General features: G+C 34.5%; 1 protein-coding gene across 2 annotated transcripts in view; it reads right to left on the reverse strand.

Moving 5' to 3' along the window:
* The window catches only part of DNAJC1 (DnaJ heat shock protein family (Hsp40) member C1), a 219,476-nt gene that overhangs the window by 80,232 nt on the left and 116,284 nt on the right, over window positions 1-22,960 (reverse strand). For both annotated transcript variants that reach the window (XM_030321175.1, XM_030321176.1), the window contains exon 8: window positions 22,352-22,515. In XM_030321175.1, the coding sequence (XP_030177035.1) occupies window positions 22,352-22,515 (164 nt within the window). The remainder of the gene's footprint in view (window positions 1-22,351; window positions 22,516-22,960) is intronic.

Genomic DNA, 22,960 nt, shown 5'->3' on the forward strand with positions numbered 1-22,960 from the left:
ACTAAACAGACTTCCAAATGTGAAAAGGGAAAATAAATAAATGCACTGATTTAAATTACTAGGAATACATTTACTTTTAGAGACCTTTCCCCCCCTAGAGCCAGTAAATCAATCAAGTAGTAAAGTGCAATAATAACTATAAGACAAGAGTCCAAGAAAGATGAAATACTGGCTGCACAGAAGCTGTGTGTTCCACAGACTCTGTTTTCTTTGAGGTCTTCAATCCCAGTACTGACCAGACCCATCTAACTTAGCTTGTAAAATCTGACAAGGGTACAGCCCATGGCAGTAAGGATGCAGGATAGTGATTTTCTTTCTTATTTTATTCATTGCAGCCGCAGGGAGAGAGATAACGAGAACAGGAACGGAATCCAGGTCTCCTACATAAAACACTGCAGACTATCACTATGAGGTCACCAGTGGGGGGGAGGGGGAAGGAACCATTTTATTTTAGAAGATTTATTTGTTATAAGATTTATGGTAGAAAATTATTTGGTTTTGCTTACCCAATGACTCATCAAAACCTCTTTTTTCTTGATCGTATTTCTGAATGGCTATTTTAACAAAAAATATTTGACACCTGCTTATTTAAAATATTTTACCATATTGTTTCAGGAATTGAAAAAAAATTAGCATCACCACCTTAATTTATAATGCCAAGTAATTATAATTTTTTTTTTCAACGTTTATTTTATTTTTGGGACAGAGAGAGACAGAGCATGAACGGGGGAGGGGCAGAGAGAGAGGGAGACACAGAATCAGAAACAGGCTCCAGGCTCTGAGCCATCAGCCCAGAGCCCGACGCGGGGCTCGAACTCACGGACCGCGAGATCGTGACCTGGCTGAAGTCGGACGCTTAACCGACTGCGCCACCCAGGCGCCCCAATAATGCCAAGTAATTATAAAATAATCCGAAATAACTCTAAACATTTTTGCTTTTTGTTTCATATTCCTACTCTTTGGAAATTTTTCATCTTGTACTTATTGCTACAAAGTGCTCTAGGCACTATCACTAATGAAAGCTCTGGCAAATTCAGGGAGAAATTACCGGGGTTTGACCCTTCCACGAGCTTAAGAAGGTTAAGAAATTCCATGGATGGCTTAATGCTTAATTTATTTATACTGTTTAAGTGATGTACAGTTCCTGATATGTCTGTGGTTTGGGCCCTAAAAAATTGTTACTGAATATGATTCAAGGATATATATCACAGTGGTCCCCCCAAACCAATCATCCTTTGTAAAATGGATAAAACATTGTTAATTTAGGGTTCTTGTGAGGATTAAATAAGCTACTCCGTATACAGCACAGAGAACAATATCTGGTACTCAAAAGAGGTTAGAAATGTGGATGATGATGATAAAAATTTTGTATTAACCCTATTTGACATGGAATCATCAGTAAAATAACCAGCTAGCCTTCTACTCTAATATTTTCCTTACGCCAATTTGTCTATGCGAGCTATACATGGGTACATTAACCTCTGTCTGTGGTCCTTCACCAACATGTCATATCCCCAGAGCACCCTTTCCTAGAAGCACATTTCTCAATTACATCATTTTACATCAATACTTTGTAAGAGCTTACAGATATGAAATTAAAACCTTCCCAAATATATACTGGATAAAACCAAAACCTCTAGGGAAAATAGTACAGAAACTCTTGAAGAAAGATTCAACTCCTTAACACAAACAGCAGAGAGATCAACTGGGACATATTTATCTTCATTTGGTTTCTAGTAATACAAAGACAAAAAGAAAAGTGTAAAGGTAGATAAAAACTTTGAAAATTACAACAGGATCTCAAAGAAGGCTAGAATAAAAGAAAACTATGTTTAAGGTTTCTCAGTTTATAAAATATTTTAACATATATACTCTTATTTCTCAGGTGGAAAGAGTAGATAACTTCAGAAGTTTTGTATGGTTTTAAGTAATAAGAAAACTAACTTGTAGACCAAGTAGGTAATAAACAGTGATGCTAAACTAGAATTCAGTTCTCCCAACCTTAAAAATCCAGTATTTTGTCACTACTCCCCTCGTTATTATGCTCTCTCAGCAGAAGTCACCATGATAAATTACTTGGAACACTGGATTAATTTATCAAATAAGAGCCAAATGTGATTACATTTCTATGGCCAGTTCCACCACAGAAACCATAGATAAAAATTCTAGTAAGAATATTAGCCTTGGTTTACAACTGCACCAAAAACCATAAAATAACTAGGAATAAACCTAACTAAAGAGGTAAAAGATCTGTATGCTGAAAACTATAGAAAGCTTATGAAAGAAATTGAAGACCACACAAAGAAATGAAAAACATTCCATGCTCATGGGTTGGAAGAACACATATTGTTGAAATGGTCATACTACCCAAAGCAATCTACACATTCAACGCAATCCCTATCAAAACAACACCAGTATTCTTCACAGAGTAGGACAAACAATTCTGAAATTTGTATGGAACCACAAAAGACCCTGAACAGCCAAAGTAATGTTGAAAGAGAAAACCAAAGCTGCAGGCATCACAATTCTGGACTTTAAGCTGTATTACAAAGCTGTAATCATCAAGGCAGTATGTACTATATGTACAGGAAACCATCCTGAAACTAAGACAGGAAAACATCAAAATCCTAGAGGAGAAAACAGGAAGCAACCTCTTTGACCTTGGCCACAGAAACTTCTTACTAGAGATGTCTCCTGAGACAAAAGAAACAAAAGCAAAAATGAAATATTAAGACCTCGTCAAGATAAAAAACCTTCTGCAGAGCAAAGTGAACAATCAACAAAACTAAAAGGCAACCTATGGAATGGGAGAAAATATCTGCAAATGACATATTGGATAAAGGGTTAGTATCCAAAATCTATAAAGAACTTATCAAACTCAACACCTAAGAAACAAATAATCCAGTGAAGAAATGGACAAAAGACACAGACACGTTTCCAAAGAAGACAGCCAGGTGGTTAAAAGGCACATGAAAAGATACTCAACATCACTCATCATCAGAAACAGAAATCAAAACCACAATGAGATACCACCTCACACCTGTCAGAAAGGCTAAAATTAACAGCTCAGGAAACAACAGATGTTGGCAAGGATGCTAAGAAAGGGGACCACTTTTGCACTGATGGTGGGAATGCAAACTGGCATAGCTGCTCTGGAAAACAGTGTGGAGGTTCCTCAAAAAAATTAAAAATAGAGCTACCCTACAACCTAGCAATTGCACTATTAAGTATTTACCTAAATGATACAAAAATGTGGATTCAAAGGGGGCACATGCACCCCAATGTTTATAGCAACACTATCAACAACAGCCAAATTATGGAAAGAGCCCAAATGTCCATCGATGGATGAATGGATAAAGAAGATGTGGTGTGTGTGTGTGAATGTATGTATGTGTGTGTATATATATACATATACACATATATATGTGTGTATACACACACACACACACACACACACACACACTGGAATATTACTAGGCAATCAAAAAGAATGAAATCTTGCCATTTGCAACAACGTAGCTGGAACTAGAATGTATTATGCTAAGCAAGATAAGTTAGAGAAAGATAAATATGATTTCACTCATATGTAGAATTTAAGAAACAAAACATGACACAGGGGAAGGGAAGGAAAAATAAGATAAAAACAGAGAGGGAGGCAAATCATAAGAGACTCTTAAATACAGAGAACAAATCGAGGGTTGTTGGATGAGTTTCGTGGGGTGATGGGCTAAATGGGTGATGGGCATTAAGGAGGGCACCTGTTGGGATGAGCACTGGGTTATGTGTATGATATATGTATGATATATGTACATATATGGTTATATGTAAATGATAAATCACTAAATTCTACTCCTGAAACCATTATTACACTGTATGTTAACTACCTTGGATTTTTTTTTTTTTTAAAGATATAAGCCCTGAAACAAAGAAATTCAGGAAAGGAAATGCTACATCATCATACAGTTCTACATACAAAAACTCCAGTATGACCTCATTTGAACTAAATATGCAGTGACCCTATAGCTGCTTGTCACATTTTAAGATACTGGGAGTTGCCATTTGAATTTTGGGAGTGATACAATTCAACTCATATGATAATACAAAAAGGTTAGGAAGAAGACAGATGATACGAAGGGTCCAACACCATTTTACCATCTGGATAGTGGCAAAAAGAAAGTCATACAATAGTATAATAAGTTAAGATGCACTTAAATACTCTAGATTAACCAATAATAGAAGAATAAAAGAGTATGTAGCTACATCAAGTTCATAGAGGGGAGAAATGGAAATTAAAAAAATTAATAAATCCAAAAGAAACCAAGAAAGGAAAGAACAACAAAAACAAGGCCATAAAACAAGGACAAACAGAAAGCAAACACTGAGATAACAAATTTAAATCCCAAAATGTCAATAATAACTAAATATAAATGAATTAAATGCTCACCCAAGATTTCAAAAACTGTAATACTGAAATTTAAAAAACTATATGCAAAAAGAAGGCAGTAACAGATTTCTGGAAAATAAACATCAAATAGGTAACTAAACATGAGTCAAAAAGAAAAATCAAAAGAGAAATTAGAGTATTTTGAATTGAGGGGAGCCTCAGTGGTTCAGTCAGTTAAGCGTCCGACTTTGGCTAAGGTCATGATCTCACAGTTCATGAGTTCAAGCCCCATGTAGGGTTCTGTGCTGACAGCTCAGAGCCTGGAGCCTGCTTCAGATTCTGTGTCTCCCTCTCTCTCTGTCCCTCCCCTGCTCACGAGTTGTCTCTCTCTCTCTCTCTCTGAAATAAATAAACATTAAAATAATAAACATTAACAAAAAGAATATTTTGAATTGAATAAAAATGAAATATAATATAAAAATTTGTGGGATATAGCTAAGATGTAATATAAATATATAAAGGTATAAAATTATATTTAAATTAAACAGTGTTCAGAGGAAATTTACAGCAGTTAACAGTAAAGAAGGAAGTTCTCAAATCAGTGACCTAAGCTTCCACCTTAAAAAACTAGAAAAAGCAAATTAAACCAAAATAAGTAGAAGACATGAAAAAAAATCAGTGAAAGAGTAGAAAGCAATGAAATACAAAACTGAAAAACAATGAAGAAAATCAGTAATACTGAAAGTTGATTTTTAAGGAAAACCAGTAAAATGCATGTACTTTAAAAGACCCTGATCAGAAATAAAACAGAGGACACAAATTACCATTATCAGAAACAAAAGACATCATTACAGATATTAAAATGATAATAAAGGAATATTACAAGCAACTGATGCCAATACACTTAAAAGCTTAGAGAAAACGGTCAAATCCCTTCAAAGATAGAAACTACCGGCTCACTTAAGAAAAGAGACGTGAGGGGCGCCTGAGTGGCTCAGTCAGCTTAGTGTCCAGACTCTTGATTTTGGCTCAGGTCATGATCTCAAGGTTTCATAGGTTTGAGCTCTGCATCAGGCTCTGTGTACCATGTGGAGCCTACTTGGGATTCTCCCTTTCTTCCTCTCTCTCTGCCCCTCCCCCACTTGCACTCTCTCTCAAAAGTAAATAAATTTAAAAGAAAAGAAAAAAAAAAAAAGAGACATGACATTCTATACAAATGCTTGTAGAAAAGAAAATATGACAGAATACTTCCCAATGCTTTCAGTGAGGCTAAGTTACCTGATATGAAAATCAGACACCAATATGAAAATAAAACGAAGTTACAGACCAATCTCCCTCATGAACATAGACATAATTAAAAAAAAATTCTCATCCAGGGGCACCTGGGTGGCTCAATCATTTAAGCATACGACTTCAGCTCAGGTCGTGATCTCATTGTTTGTGAGTCTGAGCCCCACAACAGGTTCTCTGCTCAGTGTAGAGTCTGTTTTGGATCCTCTGTCTCTGTCTCTCTCTCTCAAAAATAAATAAGCATTAAAAAAATTCTCATACAAATTCACAATACATGAAAATGATACTAATGACAAAGTGGAGTTTATCCCTGGAAGATAAGTTTATCCCTGCTTTAATATTTTCTCTCTCTCTCAATATATATACAATACATACTATACATATATATATATGTACACACAATACATTGTATACAATATACATTGCATACATACAATATTGTATACAATATATTATATGTATATAGATAGTATATATTATATATGTATTTGTGTGTTTATATATATATTTTTAATTTACATCCAAGTTAGTTAGCATATAGTGCAACAATGATTTCAGCAGATTCCTTAATGCCCCTTACCCATTTAGACCATCCCCCCGCCCACAACCCCTCCAGCAACCCTCCGTTTGTTCTCCATATTTAAGAGTCTCTTCTGTTTTGTTCTCCTCCCTGTTTTTATATTATTTTTGATTCCCTTCCCCTATGTTCATCTGTTTTGTCTCTGAAAGTTCTCATATGAGTGAAGTCATATGATATTTGTCTTTCTCTGACTAATTTCGCTTAGCATAATACCCTCTAGTTCCATCTACGTAGTTGCAGATGGTAAGATTTCATTCTTTTTGATTGCCGAGTAATACTCCATTGTATATATATATATACCCCATTTTCTTTATCCATTCATCCCTGGATGGACATTTGGGCTCTTTCCATACTTTGGCTATTGTTGATAGTGCTGCTATAAACATGGGGGTGTGTGTGCCCCTTTGAAACAGCATCCCCGTATCCCTTGGATAAATACCTAGTAGTGCAATTGCTGGGTCGCAGGGTAGTTCTATTTTTAATTTTTTGAGGAACCTCCATACTGTTTTTCCAGAGTGGCTTAACCAGTTTGCATTCCCACCAGCAGTGCAAAAGAGATCCTTTCTGCATCCTCGCCAACATCTGTTGTTGTCTGAGTTGTTAATGTTAGCCATTCTGACAGATGTTTCACTGTATATTTAAAAAAAAAAATTTTTTTTTTTTTTTTTTTTTTTGGCAGAGAGAGTGTGAACAGGGGAGGGGCAGAAAGGGGCAGGGACAGAGGATCTGAAGCAGGCTCTGCGCTGACAGCAGTCACCCCGATGCAGGGCTCGAACTCATGAACCGTGAGATCATGACCCGAGCTGAAGTCGGACGCTCAACCGACTGAGCCACCCAGTGCCCCTTTTTTCACTATATTAACACATAAAAGAGAAAGGCCACATTATTGTCTTATTTGCTGCAGAAAAAATTTTCGACAAAATCTAACATCTATTTAAAATAAAAACTATCAAAAAACTAGAAACAGAAGGGACTTTGCTCATCTTGATGAAGAGCCTAAATCTAACATCATTCTTAAATGCTTTCTAAGATCAACAAGGAAACCAAGATATCTTCTTTCATCACTTAAAATTGGAGGTCCTATCTAATCAAAAAGGCAACAAAAAGAAAGTTAAGGCCTCAAAATTGAAAAGGAAGAGGTAAAACTGTATTTGCAGGGCACATAATCATCTATGTAGAAAAATCTCAAGGAGTGTACCAAAATAAATAAGTAAATAAATAAATAAGGTACTAGGACCAATATGTGAATTTAGCAAAGTTTCAGGATAAAAGATCGATAAATATATAAAAATCAATTGTATTTCTATATACTCACAAAGGCCATTAGAAATTGAAATTTAAAAATGCCAAAGTTGAATCTACATTATTTGATCTCAAGACTTATTATATAGCTAAAGTAATCCAGACACAATTGTAGTGATGTAAATAAAGACATACAGATTAATATAACAGAATAGAGAGGCCCAGTAATAAACCAACACAAGTGATTTTCAACAAAGATACCGTGACAATCCAATGAGGAAAGGATAACATTTTAACAAAAGGTGCTAGAACACTGGCTAGCTATAAAAAAAAAAAAAAGTATGAAACTCTACCCTTACCCTACATAATGTCAAAAATTAACTTAAGAAGGTTCACTGACCTAAATCTAAAAGCTAAAACTATAAAACTCCCAGATGGAAACATTGGAGAATCTCTTACAGACTTGGGGTTTGATAAAGATTTCTAAATTAGAACATAAAAGCAACTTAGTATACAAGAAAAAAGCTGGATAAACTGAATATCTGAATTTAAAACTTTTGCTTTCAAAAGACACTATTACTAAAATAAAAACCAAGTCATGAAACGGCAGAAGATATCTGCAAAACACACAGGTGACAAGGACTTGTATCTAAAATACATAAAAAACTTTAAACTCAATAATATGACAAAAATGGGCAATAGATTTGAACAGAACTTCACAAAAGAAGATATTTGGATGGAAAATAAACACATGAAAAGGTGCTCAGCATTATTAATCATTAGGGAAGTGGAAATTAAAATCACAATGAGACTAGAAGGGCTAAAAGGAAAAAGAATGATGATAGCGAGGTTTGGTCAGGATGTGGAACAATTACAACTCTCACACATTTCTGGCAGGAATGTAAAGTTGGAGAGCCGCTCTGAAAAACAGTTTGGCAGCTTCTTACTTATTTAAATATATGCCCATCTCATGTTCCAGTCATTCCACTATAAGGCATTTACCCAGGAGAAAGGTAAGCATATATTGGCGTAAGACTTGTAGATGATACTTCACAGCAGGTTTACTTATAATAGCCATAAACCGGAAACAACTCAAATGTCCATCAACTGGTAAAAAGATTTTTAAAAACCCCAACTGTAATATATCCATACAATAAAATATTAGTACTAAAAAAGACAAACTATTGAAACATAAAGAAATATGGTTAAATCTCAACATTTAACCATGCACAGTGAAAGAAGCCAGACAGCAGAAAGCACATACTGCATGCTGCTTCCATATACATAATGTTAGATCATGCAAACTTCCTATAGTAATAGAAAGCAAAGACAGGTTGCGAGGAGACAGATGTAGGGTGGAGAATGAGAGATTAGAGAGGGGCATGAAAAGACCTTTGGGAGTGATAGATCTGTTAAATATCTTGATTCTGATGATAGTTTAACAGGTAAACATGTATCATAAAATGGACGAAACTCAACACTTTAAATATGTGCCATATATGTCATTTGCATATCAGTAATAAAGCTGTTAAAAAGGAGATAGAATGAAAACAATAATCGATCAACACAAAAGAAAATAGATGAAAAAAAAAACTTAGAACATGAAGGATAAATGGAATACTAAAAATTAGTCAAACAATCCTAAAGATAAGTCAAAATTTGAGAGAGAAAAAGAACATAAACCAGGATGGACATATAAAAAACAAATAGTAAGATGGGAGATTTAAATTCCAAAAGTTCAGCGATTTTATTAAACCAAAAATAGAATAAATGTTTCAAAGAAATTCAATACTGTCAGACTAGATTTTTTAAATTTCACAATAATAGGGGGCATGGGGCACCTGGCTGGCTCAGTCCAGAGAGCATGTGACTCTTGATTTTGGGGTTGTGAGTTTGAGCCCCATGTTGTGTATAGAGATTACTTAAATAAATAAATAATTTTAAAAAATTGGAGGCATATCTAAGGAAACAAAAGTGTAATAGGATGGAAAAATATGTACTTTGTAAACAGAAAGTAAAAAAAAAAAAGCTAATATAGCTATATTAAGATTAGAATAAGAAAACTTAAAAATTAAAAAAAGCACTACCAGAGAGAAATTGAAATACTTCATATGGTAAAAGGTTTGATTTATCAAAAAGATGTAATTATTCAAAATTCAAAGGCACTAATACCTTCAATATTTACAAAGCAAAATCTGACAGAATTATAAGGAAAAACTGACATATGAAATTTCTCACTGGAAGATTTTAACACCTGTCTCACTCTAATTGGTTAAACAAGCATAATAAAACCTAATAATAATGGTCAAATGGTTTTAAAACATAACTAACAAACTTTAACTGACATATATACATTACTTATCCACAATTACACAATTCTTTCAAGAATACTGAGTATTTGTAATAATTGACCACATAGGGTAGTCCATAATGCGAATCTCAACACATTTCAAAGGAATGAAATCAGAGTATCTTTTCTTATCACAAAACTTAATTACACAGAAAGTTAATAACAAAATGATAATTAGAACATTTTCATGTGTTTGCAAATTAAGAAATATATTCTTAAAGAGTCTGTGGTTTAACAAAGCAATCACATTGAGATTAGAAATATTTTAACTGAATGATAAATGAAAATACAAAATATTAAAACTTGTGGCTTTGTAGCTAAACCATTTCTAGAGGGACACTTAGAGCCTTTAATGCATATGTTGTTACAAGAAATATTGGAAATCTATGTGGTAACTCTCCATCTTTAGAGGTTGGATAAGAATAACAAACTCAAAGAAAGTAAAATGAAAGAAATAATAAAAGAGCACTAATCGGTGATACAGAAGAGAGGCATACAATATAGAGACTCAAAAAATTCAAAAGATCTTTTTTTTAAAAATTTATTTATTTTGAGAGAGAGAGAGAGAGAGAGAGAGAGTGCACGTGTGCTCAAGCACCAATGGGGGAGGGACAGAGAGAGAGGAGAAAAAGAATCCCAGAGACATCAAGCCCATATCTAGCTCTGCGCTGACAGCACAGAGCCTCCTAAGGATTCTCTCTCCCTCTCCGTCTGCCCGTTCCCTACTCACGCAAGCTCTTTTTCTCTTTCTCCCTCTCAAAAATAAACATTAAATAAAGAACATATAATGAACTCTCAAACTTTAATCACAAAAAAAGCAACCAACTGAATTAGAAAAAAGGCAGAAAACGTGACGATTTCACTCTAAGAGGATATACAGACAACAAAGAAGCGAAAAGATGTTCAACATAAACAATCCTTAGGGAAAATAGAATTAAAATCATCATAAGATATGACTACGCACTTATTGCAGCATCTAAAATTTAAAAAACTGAAAACACCATATGCTCGTTAAGATGAAAAAAACTGGATCTCTCATATATTGCTGTCAGGAATGTAAAATTTACAGTGCAGCCACTGTGTAAAATAGTGTGGTAGTTCCTCAAAATGTTAAACCTAGAACTTACCAGATGACCCAGCAACTTCACGTTTAGATACCCAAGAGAAATATAAATATTTTAAATCCAATAACCAGAGGAGATGGGTGTGACAGAAAGAAGCATGAGAGTTACCTGTGTGTTCTCTATCTTGAATAGTTCTATATCTTTATATATATAATCTATGGATGTGATAAAATGACATTCAAGTACATACAAACCACTGCACTAATGTCAATTTCTTGGTTTTGATATTAAACTGTAGGTGTAGAAGATATAACCATTAGGGAAAAATGGATGAAAGTTAAATAAGAACTCTGTACTTCCGGGTGCCTGGGTGGCTTAGTCCATTTAACTTAGTCCTGGGTGGTTGAGTTTGAGCCCCACGTTTGGCCTTGTTGGTGTCAGCATAGAGCCTGCTTCGTATCTTCTGTTCCCCTCTCTCTCTGTCCCTCCTCTGCTCACACTCTCACTCAAAAATAAATAAATCGTTAAAAAAAAAAAAAAGAATTCTCTACTGCCTTTGCAACTTCCCATGAATCTGAAATGATTTCAAATAAAAGTTTAAAAAAAGAAGAAACGTTTCATGTTTTATAAGTCCAGCATGTGATTGACATCAAACCTAGCAAAGATTTAAGAAAATCAATCTTTCTCATAAGAAAAGGCCAATCTCTCTCATAACCATAAAAACAAAAATCCTAAACAAAGTACTGTCAAATCAAAACAATAAAATAGGTTTATTCCAGGAAAGCAAGGTGGTTTAATATTAGAAAATCAATCGATATAAATTATCTCATTAACAAAACAAAGGTGAAAAATCACACAATCACCTTAATCAACAAAGAGGAAGGTATTTGATAACATTTTATAATATTAATTTTTAATGAATAAAAATTCTTAGCAAAACTAGGAAGAGAATTTACTTAATTTGATTTATAAAAAACCTAGAATAATGTCAATGAAAATGGCAGAGTAAAGAACTCCAAATTCCATCTCTCTATAAAAGTAAGAAAAAATGGGCAAAAACTAGGACAATCAATCCCTTCTTAACTCTAGAAATTAGTCAAAGGCTTGCAGCACCACAGGTAACAAGTATTCAAGAAAATCAGCTGATTCTTGATATGAAGAGCAAACTTTCTGATATAGAATTTAATGTAATCGACACAAAAATACTCAGTGGAGTTGAAAAGAGAGTAGATGAACTCAGTGAGAACTTCAACAGAGACAGAAAATATTAAAAAGAAGCAGTCAGAGCTGAAGAATTCAATAACTGAAATAAAAGACTCATTAGAGACAATCAACAACACATTAGAAAATGCAGAAGAATGGACCAATGATTTGGAAGACAAGGTAATAGAAAGCAACCAAGCTGAGCAGAAAAAAGAAAAAAGAATAATAAAAAAAAATGAGAATAGGTTAAGGGAATTCTATAATATCATCAAGCAGAAAATATTCATATTCATATAGGGATCCTAGAAAGGGAGGAAAAAGAAAAGAGGGCAGAAAACTTATTTAAAGAAATAACAGCTGAAAAATTCCCTAATCTGGGAAGGAAACAGATTTCTAGGTCTGAAAATCACAAAGCCCATAACAAGATGAATCCAAGGAGGTCAATGCCAAGACATATAATTTAAATGGCAAAGACTACTGTTAAAAAGGGAATTTTAAAAGCAACAGAGAAAACAGTTACATTAAAAACAAAACAAAACAAAACAAAACTCAAACCAAAACAACCCAAGAAATCTGTCAGCTGATTTTTCAGCAGAAATTTTGCAGGACACAAGGGAGTGGTATGACATATTCAAAGTGCCAAACCTACAACCAAGAATACCCTGCAAGGTTATCATTCACAATAGAAGGAAAGATACTTTCCTACACAAAAGTTAAAGGAGTTCGTCACCACCAAACCAGTCTTAAAAGAAATGTTAAAAGGAATTCTTTAAGTAGAAAGAAAAGGCCATAACTAGAAGAAAGATAATTATCAAAGGAAAAATTTCACATGTAAAAGCAAACATAAAGGAAGGGTAGGAGATCAATCACTTACAGTGTCAAGGTTAAAATGCAAAAGTAGTAAAAACAACTGTATCTATAAAAACTATTCAAGGGATACACAAAATAAAAAGATGTAAAATATGACATATACATAAAATGTGGAGGAGGGTATAAAAAGTTAGTGATTTTAGAACATGTTTGAACTTAAGCCATCATCAATTTAATATACACTATATATGAACTATATATGATACTATATATATGAACTATATATGATATTATATATGAATCCAATGGTAAACAGAAATCAAAAACTCATATGGATACACAAAAAATAAAGGAAAAGAATCCAAGTATAACACTAAAGAAAACCATCAACTTACAAGGAAGAGAGCAAGAGAAGGAGGAACAGAGAACTTTCAATCAGAAAACAAGTAACAAAATGGCAATACATACTTACCAATAATTACTTTAAATGTAAATGGACTAAATGTTCCAATAAGAAGACACAGGGTGACTGAATGGATAATATAACATGACTCAACTATATGCTACCTACAAGAGACTCACTTCAGACTTAAAGGCACACGCAGACAGAAAAATGAAGGGATGGAAAAACATTTACTATGCAAATGGAAGCAAAATAAAAGCTGGGGAAGCGATGCTTGTATCAGACAAAATACACTTTAAATTTTTTTTTTCAACGTTTTTTTATTTATTTTTGGGACAGAGAGAGACAGAGCATGAACGGGGGAGGGGCAGAGACAGAGGGAGACACAGAATCGGAAACAGGCTCCAGGCTCCGAGCCATCAGCCCAGAGCCTGACGCGGGGCTCGAACTCACGGACCGCGAGATCGTGACCTGGCTGAAGTCGGACGCTTAACCGACTGCGCCACCCAGGCGCCCCCAAAATACACTTTAAAACAAAGACCACAGTAAGAGACCAAGAAGGGCACTACGTAATGATAAAGGAATTAATCCAATGAGAGGATGTAACAATTGTAAACATATATGCACCCTAGATAAGAGCACCTAAATACAGAAAATAAATATTAACAAACATAAAAGGAGAAATCAACAGAAACGCAGTTAATAGTAGGGGACAATGGATAGATCATTCAGACAGAAAGAAAATCAACACGGAAACAGTGGCTTTGAATGACACATTAAAACAGATAGACCTAACATATATATAGAACGTTCCATCCCAAAACAGGAGAACATACATTCTTTTCAAGTATACTTGAAACATTCTCCCAGACAGATCATATGTTAAGCCACAAAACAAATCTCAATAAATTTGAGAAGATGAAATCACATCAATACCTTTTCTGACCATAGCAGTATAAAACTAAAAATCAATTACAGGGAAAAAACCAAAACAAAACCAGAAAAAACACAAACATGTGCAGGTAAAACAACATACTACTAAGCAATTAATAGGTCAATGAAGAAATCAAAGAGGAAATTAAAAAAATACATGGAGGGGCACCTGGGTGGCTCAGTCAGTGAAGTGTTGGTTGATTTCAGCTCAGGTCATGATCTCATGATTTGTGAGATTGAGCCCTGCGTTGGGCTCTGCACTGACAGCATAGAGCCTACTTGGGATTCTCTCTGCCCCTCCCCTGCTTGTCCATGTTCTCTCTCTCTCTCAAACAAACATTAAAAAAAAAATACATGGAGGGGTGCCTCGGTGGCTCAGTTGGTTAAAAGCATCCACCGTCAGCTCAGGTCACGGTCTCATTGTTTGTGAGTTCAAGCCCTGCGTTAAGCTCTGTGCTGACCGCTCAGAGCCTAGAGCCTGCAGTCTGTTTCAGATTCTGTGTCTCCCTGTCTCTCTGCCCCTCCATGATCACACTGTGTCTCTCTCTCTAAAAAATAAACAAGCATTAAATAATAATAATAATAATAAATAAAAAAATACATGGAGACAAATGAAAATGAAAATGCAATGGTCCAAAATCTTTATCTTTGGGATGCAGCTAAAACGGTTGTAAGGGGCACATTTACAGCAATACCTGCCTACCTCAAGAAATAAGAAAATCTCTTCACTCATATGTGGAATTTAAGAAACAAAACAAACGAGCAAAAGAAGAAAAAAAGAGAGAGACAAACCAAGAAACAGACTCTTAACTATAGAGAACAAACTGGTGGTTACAGAGGGGAGGTGGGTGGGGGGAGGATGGGTGAAATAGGTGAAGGGGGTTAAGAAAACACTTACCATGATAAGCACTGAGGAATGTATAGAATTGTTGAATCACTATACTGTACACTTGAAACTAATATAACACTGTATGTTAACTGTACTGGAATTAAGTAAAAAATTTAATAAAAAAGAAATGGGAAAAATCTCAAATAAACAGTTCTAACCTTACACCTAAAGAAAGTAAAAAAGAACAAACAAAACAAGGCTCACAGCTAGTACAAGCAAAGAAATAATAAAGGTTGAAGCAGATAAGTGAAACAGAAACAAAAACAACAACACAACAGTAGAAAAGCTCAAGGAAACCAAAAGTTGGCCCTTTGAAAAGAGAAACAAAATTGATAAAATTGTAGCCGGACTCATCACAAAAAAAAAGTGGACTCGAATAAGTAAAAACAGAAATTGGGGAAGAAAATAACAACTGACAACACGGAAACACAAAGAATTATAAAGAATATTACACAAAATTGTATGACAACAAATTGGATAACATAGAAGAAGTTGGTAAATTCCTAGAAACACAGAATCTTCCAAAAGTGAATCATGAATCAACAGAAAATCTGTACAGATGGATTACCAGCAATGAAACTGACTCAGTCATCAAAAAACTTCCAACAAACAAAAATCCAGGACCAGGTGGCTTCAGAGATGAATTCTAGCAAACATTTACAGGAAAGTTAATACCTATTCTTTTAAAACTTTCAAAAAAAAATAGAAGAGGAAGGAAAACTTCCAAATTCAAGCTATGAAGTCAGTATTACCATGATACCAAACCAAAGACACTACAAAGAAAGAAAACTACAGGTCAGTATCTCTGACAAACATAGATGCAAAATCCTCAACAAAGTATTATCACACCAAACTCAACGATACATAAAAAAAACTTGTCACCACAATCAAGTGGGACAAACCCATAGTTGCCATCATACGCAGTGGTGAAAACTGAAAGTTTTTCCTTTAAAGTCAAGAACACAACAAGGGTGTCTGCTTTCACCTAGTTTATTCAACATAGTCCTTAGAAGTCCCAGCTGCAGCAATCAGACAACATAAAGAAATAAAAGGCATCCAAATAGGTTAGTAAGAAGTAAAACTATTTGCAGATGGCATGGCACTATGTTTAGAAAACCCTAAAGACTCCACCAAAAAACTATTAGAATTGATAAGTGAATTTGGTAAAGTTGTAGGATACCAAGTTAATATACAGAAATCTGTTGCATTTATATACATTAATAACAAAGTAGCACAAATAAAAATTAAGAAAACAGTTCCACTTATGACTGCATCAAAAGAGTAAAATACCTAGAAATAAATTAAACCAGGGGTGAAAGACTTGTACTCTGAAAAATATAAGACATTCATGAAAGAAACTGAAGATGACACAAATGGAAAGATACACCATGCTCATGGATTGGAAGAATTAATGTTATTGAAATGTCCATACTACCCAAAGCAATCTACAGATGCAATGCAACCCCCTTTCAAAATACCAACAGCATTTTTCACATAATTAGAATAAAATTTGTATGGAACCACACATACACACACACACACACACACACACACACACACACAAATCTCGAATAGTCAAAGTAATCTTGAGAAAGAAGAACAAAGCTGGGGGTATCACAATTCTGGATTTCAAACTATACTACAAAGTTACAGTAATCAAAAGAGTATGGTATTGGCACAAAATCAGACACAAGGATCAACAGAACAGAAGAGAAAACCCAGAAATAAACCCATAGCTATATGGTTAATTAATTTAGGACAAAAGATGCAAGAATATACAATGAGGAAAAGATAGGCTCTTCAATAAATGATGCTGGGAAAACTGGGGAAAGCTACCCATAAAAGAATGAAATTGGACCACTTTCATATGGTACACACAAAAATAAACTCAAAATGGATTAAAGATCTAAATGTGAGAACTGAAACCAGAAAACTCCTAAAAGAAAACATAGGCAGTACTCTTGGACATTGGGCTTAGCAACATATTTATGGATATGTCTCCTTAGGCAAGGAAACAAAAAGAAAAATAAACTATAGGAACTAAATCAAAATAAAATCTTTGCACTACAAAGAAAACCATCAACAAAAAGGTAACTCACAGAATGCGAGAAGACATTTGTAAATGGTATGTCTGATAAAGGGTTAATATCAAAAATTTACAAAGAACTTATGTAACTCAACACCAAAAAAAAATCAAACATACAATGAAAAAACAGAAGACCTGAGTAGACATTTTTCCAAAGAAGACATACAGATGGTCAAGAGACACATGAAAAGATGCTCAATATCACTCATCATCAGGGAAATGCAAATCAAAAACACAATGAGATATCACCTTTTACCTGTTAGAATGGATAGTATCAAAAAGACAAGAAATAACAGGTGTTGGTAAGGATGTGGAAAAAAGGGAAAACTTGTGCACTGTTGGTAGGAATGTAAATTAGTGTAGTCAATATGGAAAACAGTACAGAAGTTCCTTGAAACAATAAAAATATAAATACCATGCAATCCAGTAATCAGTACTGGGTATTTACCCAAAGAAAATGAAAAGACTAATTTGAAAAGATATATGCACCTCTTAAGTTTACCGCAGCATTATTTACAATGGCCAAGATATGGCTAAGTGTCCATTGATAGACAAATGGGTAAAGTAGATGACACACACACACACACACACAGAAATAGTATTCAGTCATAAAAAAGAATGAGCTCTTGCCATTTGCGACAAGGATGGCCTTAAAGGGTATTTATGCTAAATGAAATAAGTCAGACAGGAAAACTATACCTTTTGATTTCACTTATATGTGGAATCTAAAAACCAAAACAGACAGACAGACTCTTAAATACAGAGAACAAACTGGTGGTTGCTAGAGGGGAGGGGAATTGGGGGGTGGGCAAAAGAGATGAAGGAAATTAAGAGCTACAAACTTCCAGTTATAAAATTAGTAAGTTACAGAGATGAAAAGCACAGCACAGGGAATACAGTCGATAATATTGTAACAATGTTGTATGGTGACAGATGACGACTTACTGTGGAAAGTATAGAGTAATGTACACAATGTCAAATCAATAATGTTGTACACTTGAAACTAATATAACATTGTATGTCAATTATACTTCAATTTAAAAAAAAGCACAGCAAACTCTGTGGCACTTTAACTGACCCCAGTCATATACCCTTTTCCACAGCTCATCACAGCCTGTGCAAATAATAACTGATTCCTAATTATGGCAGGAGCAGAATGAGCTAATTTGCAAAGAAGTAAAAACAACTATTTGTTCTAACCTGTCTGCTGGCTGCCTGGAATACTGGTCCAAAAAGCTTGTCTTTATTTTGCCTAAGTCAAAATTGGCCTAATTCTAAAGCTGCTACCCTGGAGGCATTGGTTGAAAACTTTTACAGGCTGATATCTTAGCCGCTGCTGACGGAGGTGACAGAAAACAGTTGGGAAAGCAACAGATTAACCAAAAAGCATGGGGGGAAAGGCTGAGGAATGAGATCCTCTGACATTGCTGGGAATCTAGAAGTCCATGTGCATGCTCAAGGCTATGAGCATGCTCAGAAAAGACCCGAAAATAATCTAAGTTCTCACTGGCTGCTGATGTTGAGTCTCTTTGGAAACAGAAAAGAATAGGGCAGAGTTATAAACCACCAGGCAATCTCCAACACATACACAGAGGCCATGGCAAAGACTGGAAGAATTTTGGGCTCCAGGTATTTAAGGAAATCTCTGTCCAATTACTAGCTGTTCACTAAGCTAAGGAAACAGAGTTCAGTGCTCACACATGACAAAAAATACAGACTTCAGAAAATTAGTTTAAAAAAAAAAGCACTAAACAGACAACTACAATTAGCCCAAATAACAACAAATCCTAGGAAGGAGAGAGAGAATCTGGTTTCCAGAGTTGCCAAGTTATAATATTGATAATATCTGGTCTTCAATAACAATAACAAAAATTACAAGCCCTGCAAAGAAAAAAGATAGTATGTCCCATACAAAGGAATAAAGAAACAGAAACTGTGCCTGAGGAAGATCAATGTACTTTCTAGATGAAAGCTTTAAATCTTCTATTTTAAATATGTTCAATGAACTAAGGGAAACCAAATAACTAAAGGCAACATTTACACAAAGACCTGTATGTGGGTGTCCAGAGTAGCTTTGTTTATCATAGCTAAAGAGGAGAATCAATCAAATGTCTATTAGCTGATGAATGAATAAATAGTATGTGACGGATCCATACAATGGAATATTATTCAGCCATAAGAAGAAATGAAGTACCATTAAATGCTACAACATGGATGAACCTTGAAAACATTATGCAAAGCCAAACACAAAAGAGCACATATTACATGATTCTAATTAAATGGAATGTCTACAATAGACAAATCCATAGGGGCAGAAAGTAGATTCGTGGTTGTCATGGACTAGAAAGGCTGAGAATTGGAAATAACTGCTAACAGGTAGAGGGTTATTTTTATTTTTTTGGTATGATGAAAATGTTCTCAAATTAGATACTGGTAATGGTTGCACAACACAGTGAACAGACTAAAAATCACTAATGAGTATGCATTAAAAAAAATCTTTATTCATTTTGAGAGACAGAGAGAGAGACAGAGAGAGAGACAGAGAGGGAGAGAGAGAGGGAGAGAGAGAAAGTGTGAGTAGGGGAGGGGCAGAGAGGGAGAGAGAATCCTAAGCAGGCTCTGCACTGTCATCACAAAGCTCAACTCACAAGCCATGAGATCATGACCTGAGCCAAAACCAAGAGTCAGATCTTTAACCAACTGACCCACTCAGGCACCCCAAAGTGTATGCACTTTTAAATGGTGAATTTCAAGTTATGTGAAATATATCTCAATAAAAATTCTATAAAAAGCTGGCAACATAGGTCATATTTAATAATGAAATGATAAAATTTTAAACATAATTTCACAGCTGAAATAAAAAGTTTCAATGATGGAAGTTTTTGAGATTGGTAACAAAACAAGGATGCTTGTCATGACTTCTACTCTACATGTACTGGAGATCCTAATTAGCACAAAAGAAAAAAATGCATAACATACAAATAAATAGAATTTAAAATAAATTTAGCAAGGTTGCTGGATAAAAGGTTATTAAAAAAATCCATTATATTTCTATACATCAAACGTAATTAGAAAGTGAAATTAAAGAAACAATATCATTTACAATGTCCTCTAAAAACACTAAATACCCAGGGAATAAATCCAAGAAGACAATGTGCAATATGTACACACAAGAAACTGCAATACATTATTAAAGTGTTTTAAAGACATAAATGAATGGGTTTATTCATGGTTTGTAGACTCAATGCTGTCTGGATGTGAATTCTTCCAAAATTGATCTCTATATATTCAATATAATCCCAATTGAGTATTTCAGCTGAATAATTTGTGGAAAATGACAAGTACTTCAAAAATGTGTATGAAAATATAAAGTGGAAATCTTGTAGAAGGAAAACAGAGCTGGAAAATTATTGCATCAGGTACCTATTACAAAGCTACAGTAATAAATGCTGTATGGTATTGGCATAGGATGGACAAGTAGATTCACGGAACAAAGTAGAAAGCCTGAACAGACCCACACAGTTATAAACACTTGTTTTATGATAAAGATGGTTATTTGTAGAGTTGTAGGAAGCAGTATTTTCATTAATTGAGTCAACTTGTTTGAAAACTTTTGAAAAAAAAAATTACACTTAAACATTACTTCACCCCAAAACACAAAAATAAATTCCAGGAGATTATTGATCTAAATGTGAAAAACAAAACATTAAAGTTTGTAGAAGAATTTAGCAATTAATCTTTATGACTTCAAGGTAGGAAAAGATTTCTTAAACACAACACGAAAAACACCAAAGAAAGGACAGTAAAGGAAAAGCATGGTAATTAAAATTAGTGACTCTCATCATCAAAAGAAACCATTAAGAGAGTAAAAGGGCAAGCCAGAGTGGAATAAAATATATGTAAAAGACCTGTTTACGAATTATATAAAGAACTCTTTACAAATCAGTATAGAATGCATAGGCAACCCAATTCTCCTATTCACATAGGAGAATATTAGTGTCCAAAAACATAAGAAAAGGTATTCATTCAATCTTATCGATCAAAGAATATGCAAATTAAACCAATTAGATATCACTATATACCTACCAGAATGGTTAAAATATAAAAGACTTGATGAAATGTTGCAAGAATGTAGAGTAACTGGAAAGTTTATATCCTGCTGCTGAAGTATAAATTGATAAAAATATTTTAAAAAATAGTTTAGAAGTAAAGTTGAGCTACGACCCTGCAACTTAACTACAAAAATAGAAATTTACACATATGCATACTAAAAGTACAACAAAGTTCACAGGAAAATTATTTACTGTAGCCTAAAGCTGGAAAAAATACAAATTTTCAACAGAATAAATTCTGCTACATTTCTAAATGGACTACTATACGGTAATGAAATGAACAACCTACTTCTACACACAATAATGGACACATCTCACAAATATCACACTAAATGGAGGAAAGCAGATGCAAAAGAGTACACATGGAATGTGTTATGGACTGAATTCTGTGTTCCCCCCAAATCATGTGTTGAAATCCTAATCCCCAATGTGATGATATTAGGACGTAGGGCCTTTGGGAGATGATTAGGTCATGAGGGTGGAGCCCTCATGAATGGGATTAGTGCCCTTACACAAGAGACCCCAGAGAGCTCTCTCACCTCTTCTGCCATGTGAGGACACAGCGAGAAGACTGCTGTCTATGAATTAGGAAGAGGGCCCTCACCAGACACCGAATCTGCCGGCGTCTTGATCTTGGACTTCCCAGTCTTCAGAACTGTGAGAAATAAATGTTTGTTGTTTAAAGCCACCCAGTCTATCATACTTTTGTTATAGCAGCCTGAATGGACTAAAACAGGATGATTCCATTTAGAAACTTCAAACAACAGGTTAAACTAATCTATGATGTTAGAAGTCAGGGTAGTTTTATCTTTGTGGAAGAAAAGGAAGGTAGAGACCAGGAGGAAGAATGAGGGAGGCTTCTGGACAATGGCAATGTTCTACACCCTGATCTTGGCAACAGTTAACTTGGTTCAAATCGTGATAGTTCACTGAGCTGTGTATCTATATTTTATGTGCTTTTCTGTATTTTACTCAATTAAAAGAAATGTTTTAAAGTTTATTTACCTGTTTTTTCTGTGTTTTGTTTCTGTTTTCCAGCCAATCATCCATTTGTTCCTCAATTTCTTCTATAGAAGTTCCATGATCATAAGATTGAATATATGCACTTTCTAAAGGCGTATATACAGGAAATTCAGGTTTTGGTTTTTTTACTTTAACTTTCTTCTGTTCTAAAAATGTTTAAGAGAATCAATTATTGATATTTGTTAAGAATAAAAAAGAATTTTAAACATTTTATTCATACTGTATCTTGAAAAAATTGTTCTTTCATCAAAATAGAACTCTATACAATGGAATATAATTTAGCCATAAAAAGGAATGTAATCTTGCCATTCGCAAGAATATAGATGAACCTCAAGGGCATTACGCTATGTGAAATAAATCAGAGAGAGAAAGACAAATACCTGTGATCTCTCTAATATGGGGAAGCTTAACAAAACAAAACCCAAACCCTCAATAAACCCACTCACAAATACAGAGATCAGTGGTTGCCAGAGGTGGGTGTGGGGAGTGGAGAGATGGGTGAAGGGGGTTAAAAAAGATTACAACTGCTTTGCTGTAAATAGCTAGCTGTTTTATTGTGCATTAGCTACTGCATTGTTTTTAAATAAAACT

This window comes from Lynx canadensis, chromosome B4, assembly GCF_007474595.2.
Source record: "Lynx canadensis isolate LIC74 chromosome B4, mLynCan4.pri.v2, whole genome shotgun sequence".
NCBI classification, from domain to species: domain Eukaryota; kingdom Metazoa; phylum Chordata; class Mammalia; order Carnivora; family Felidae; genus Lynx; species Lynx canadensis.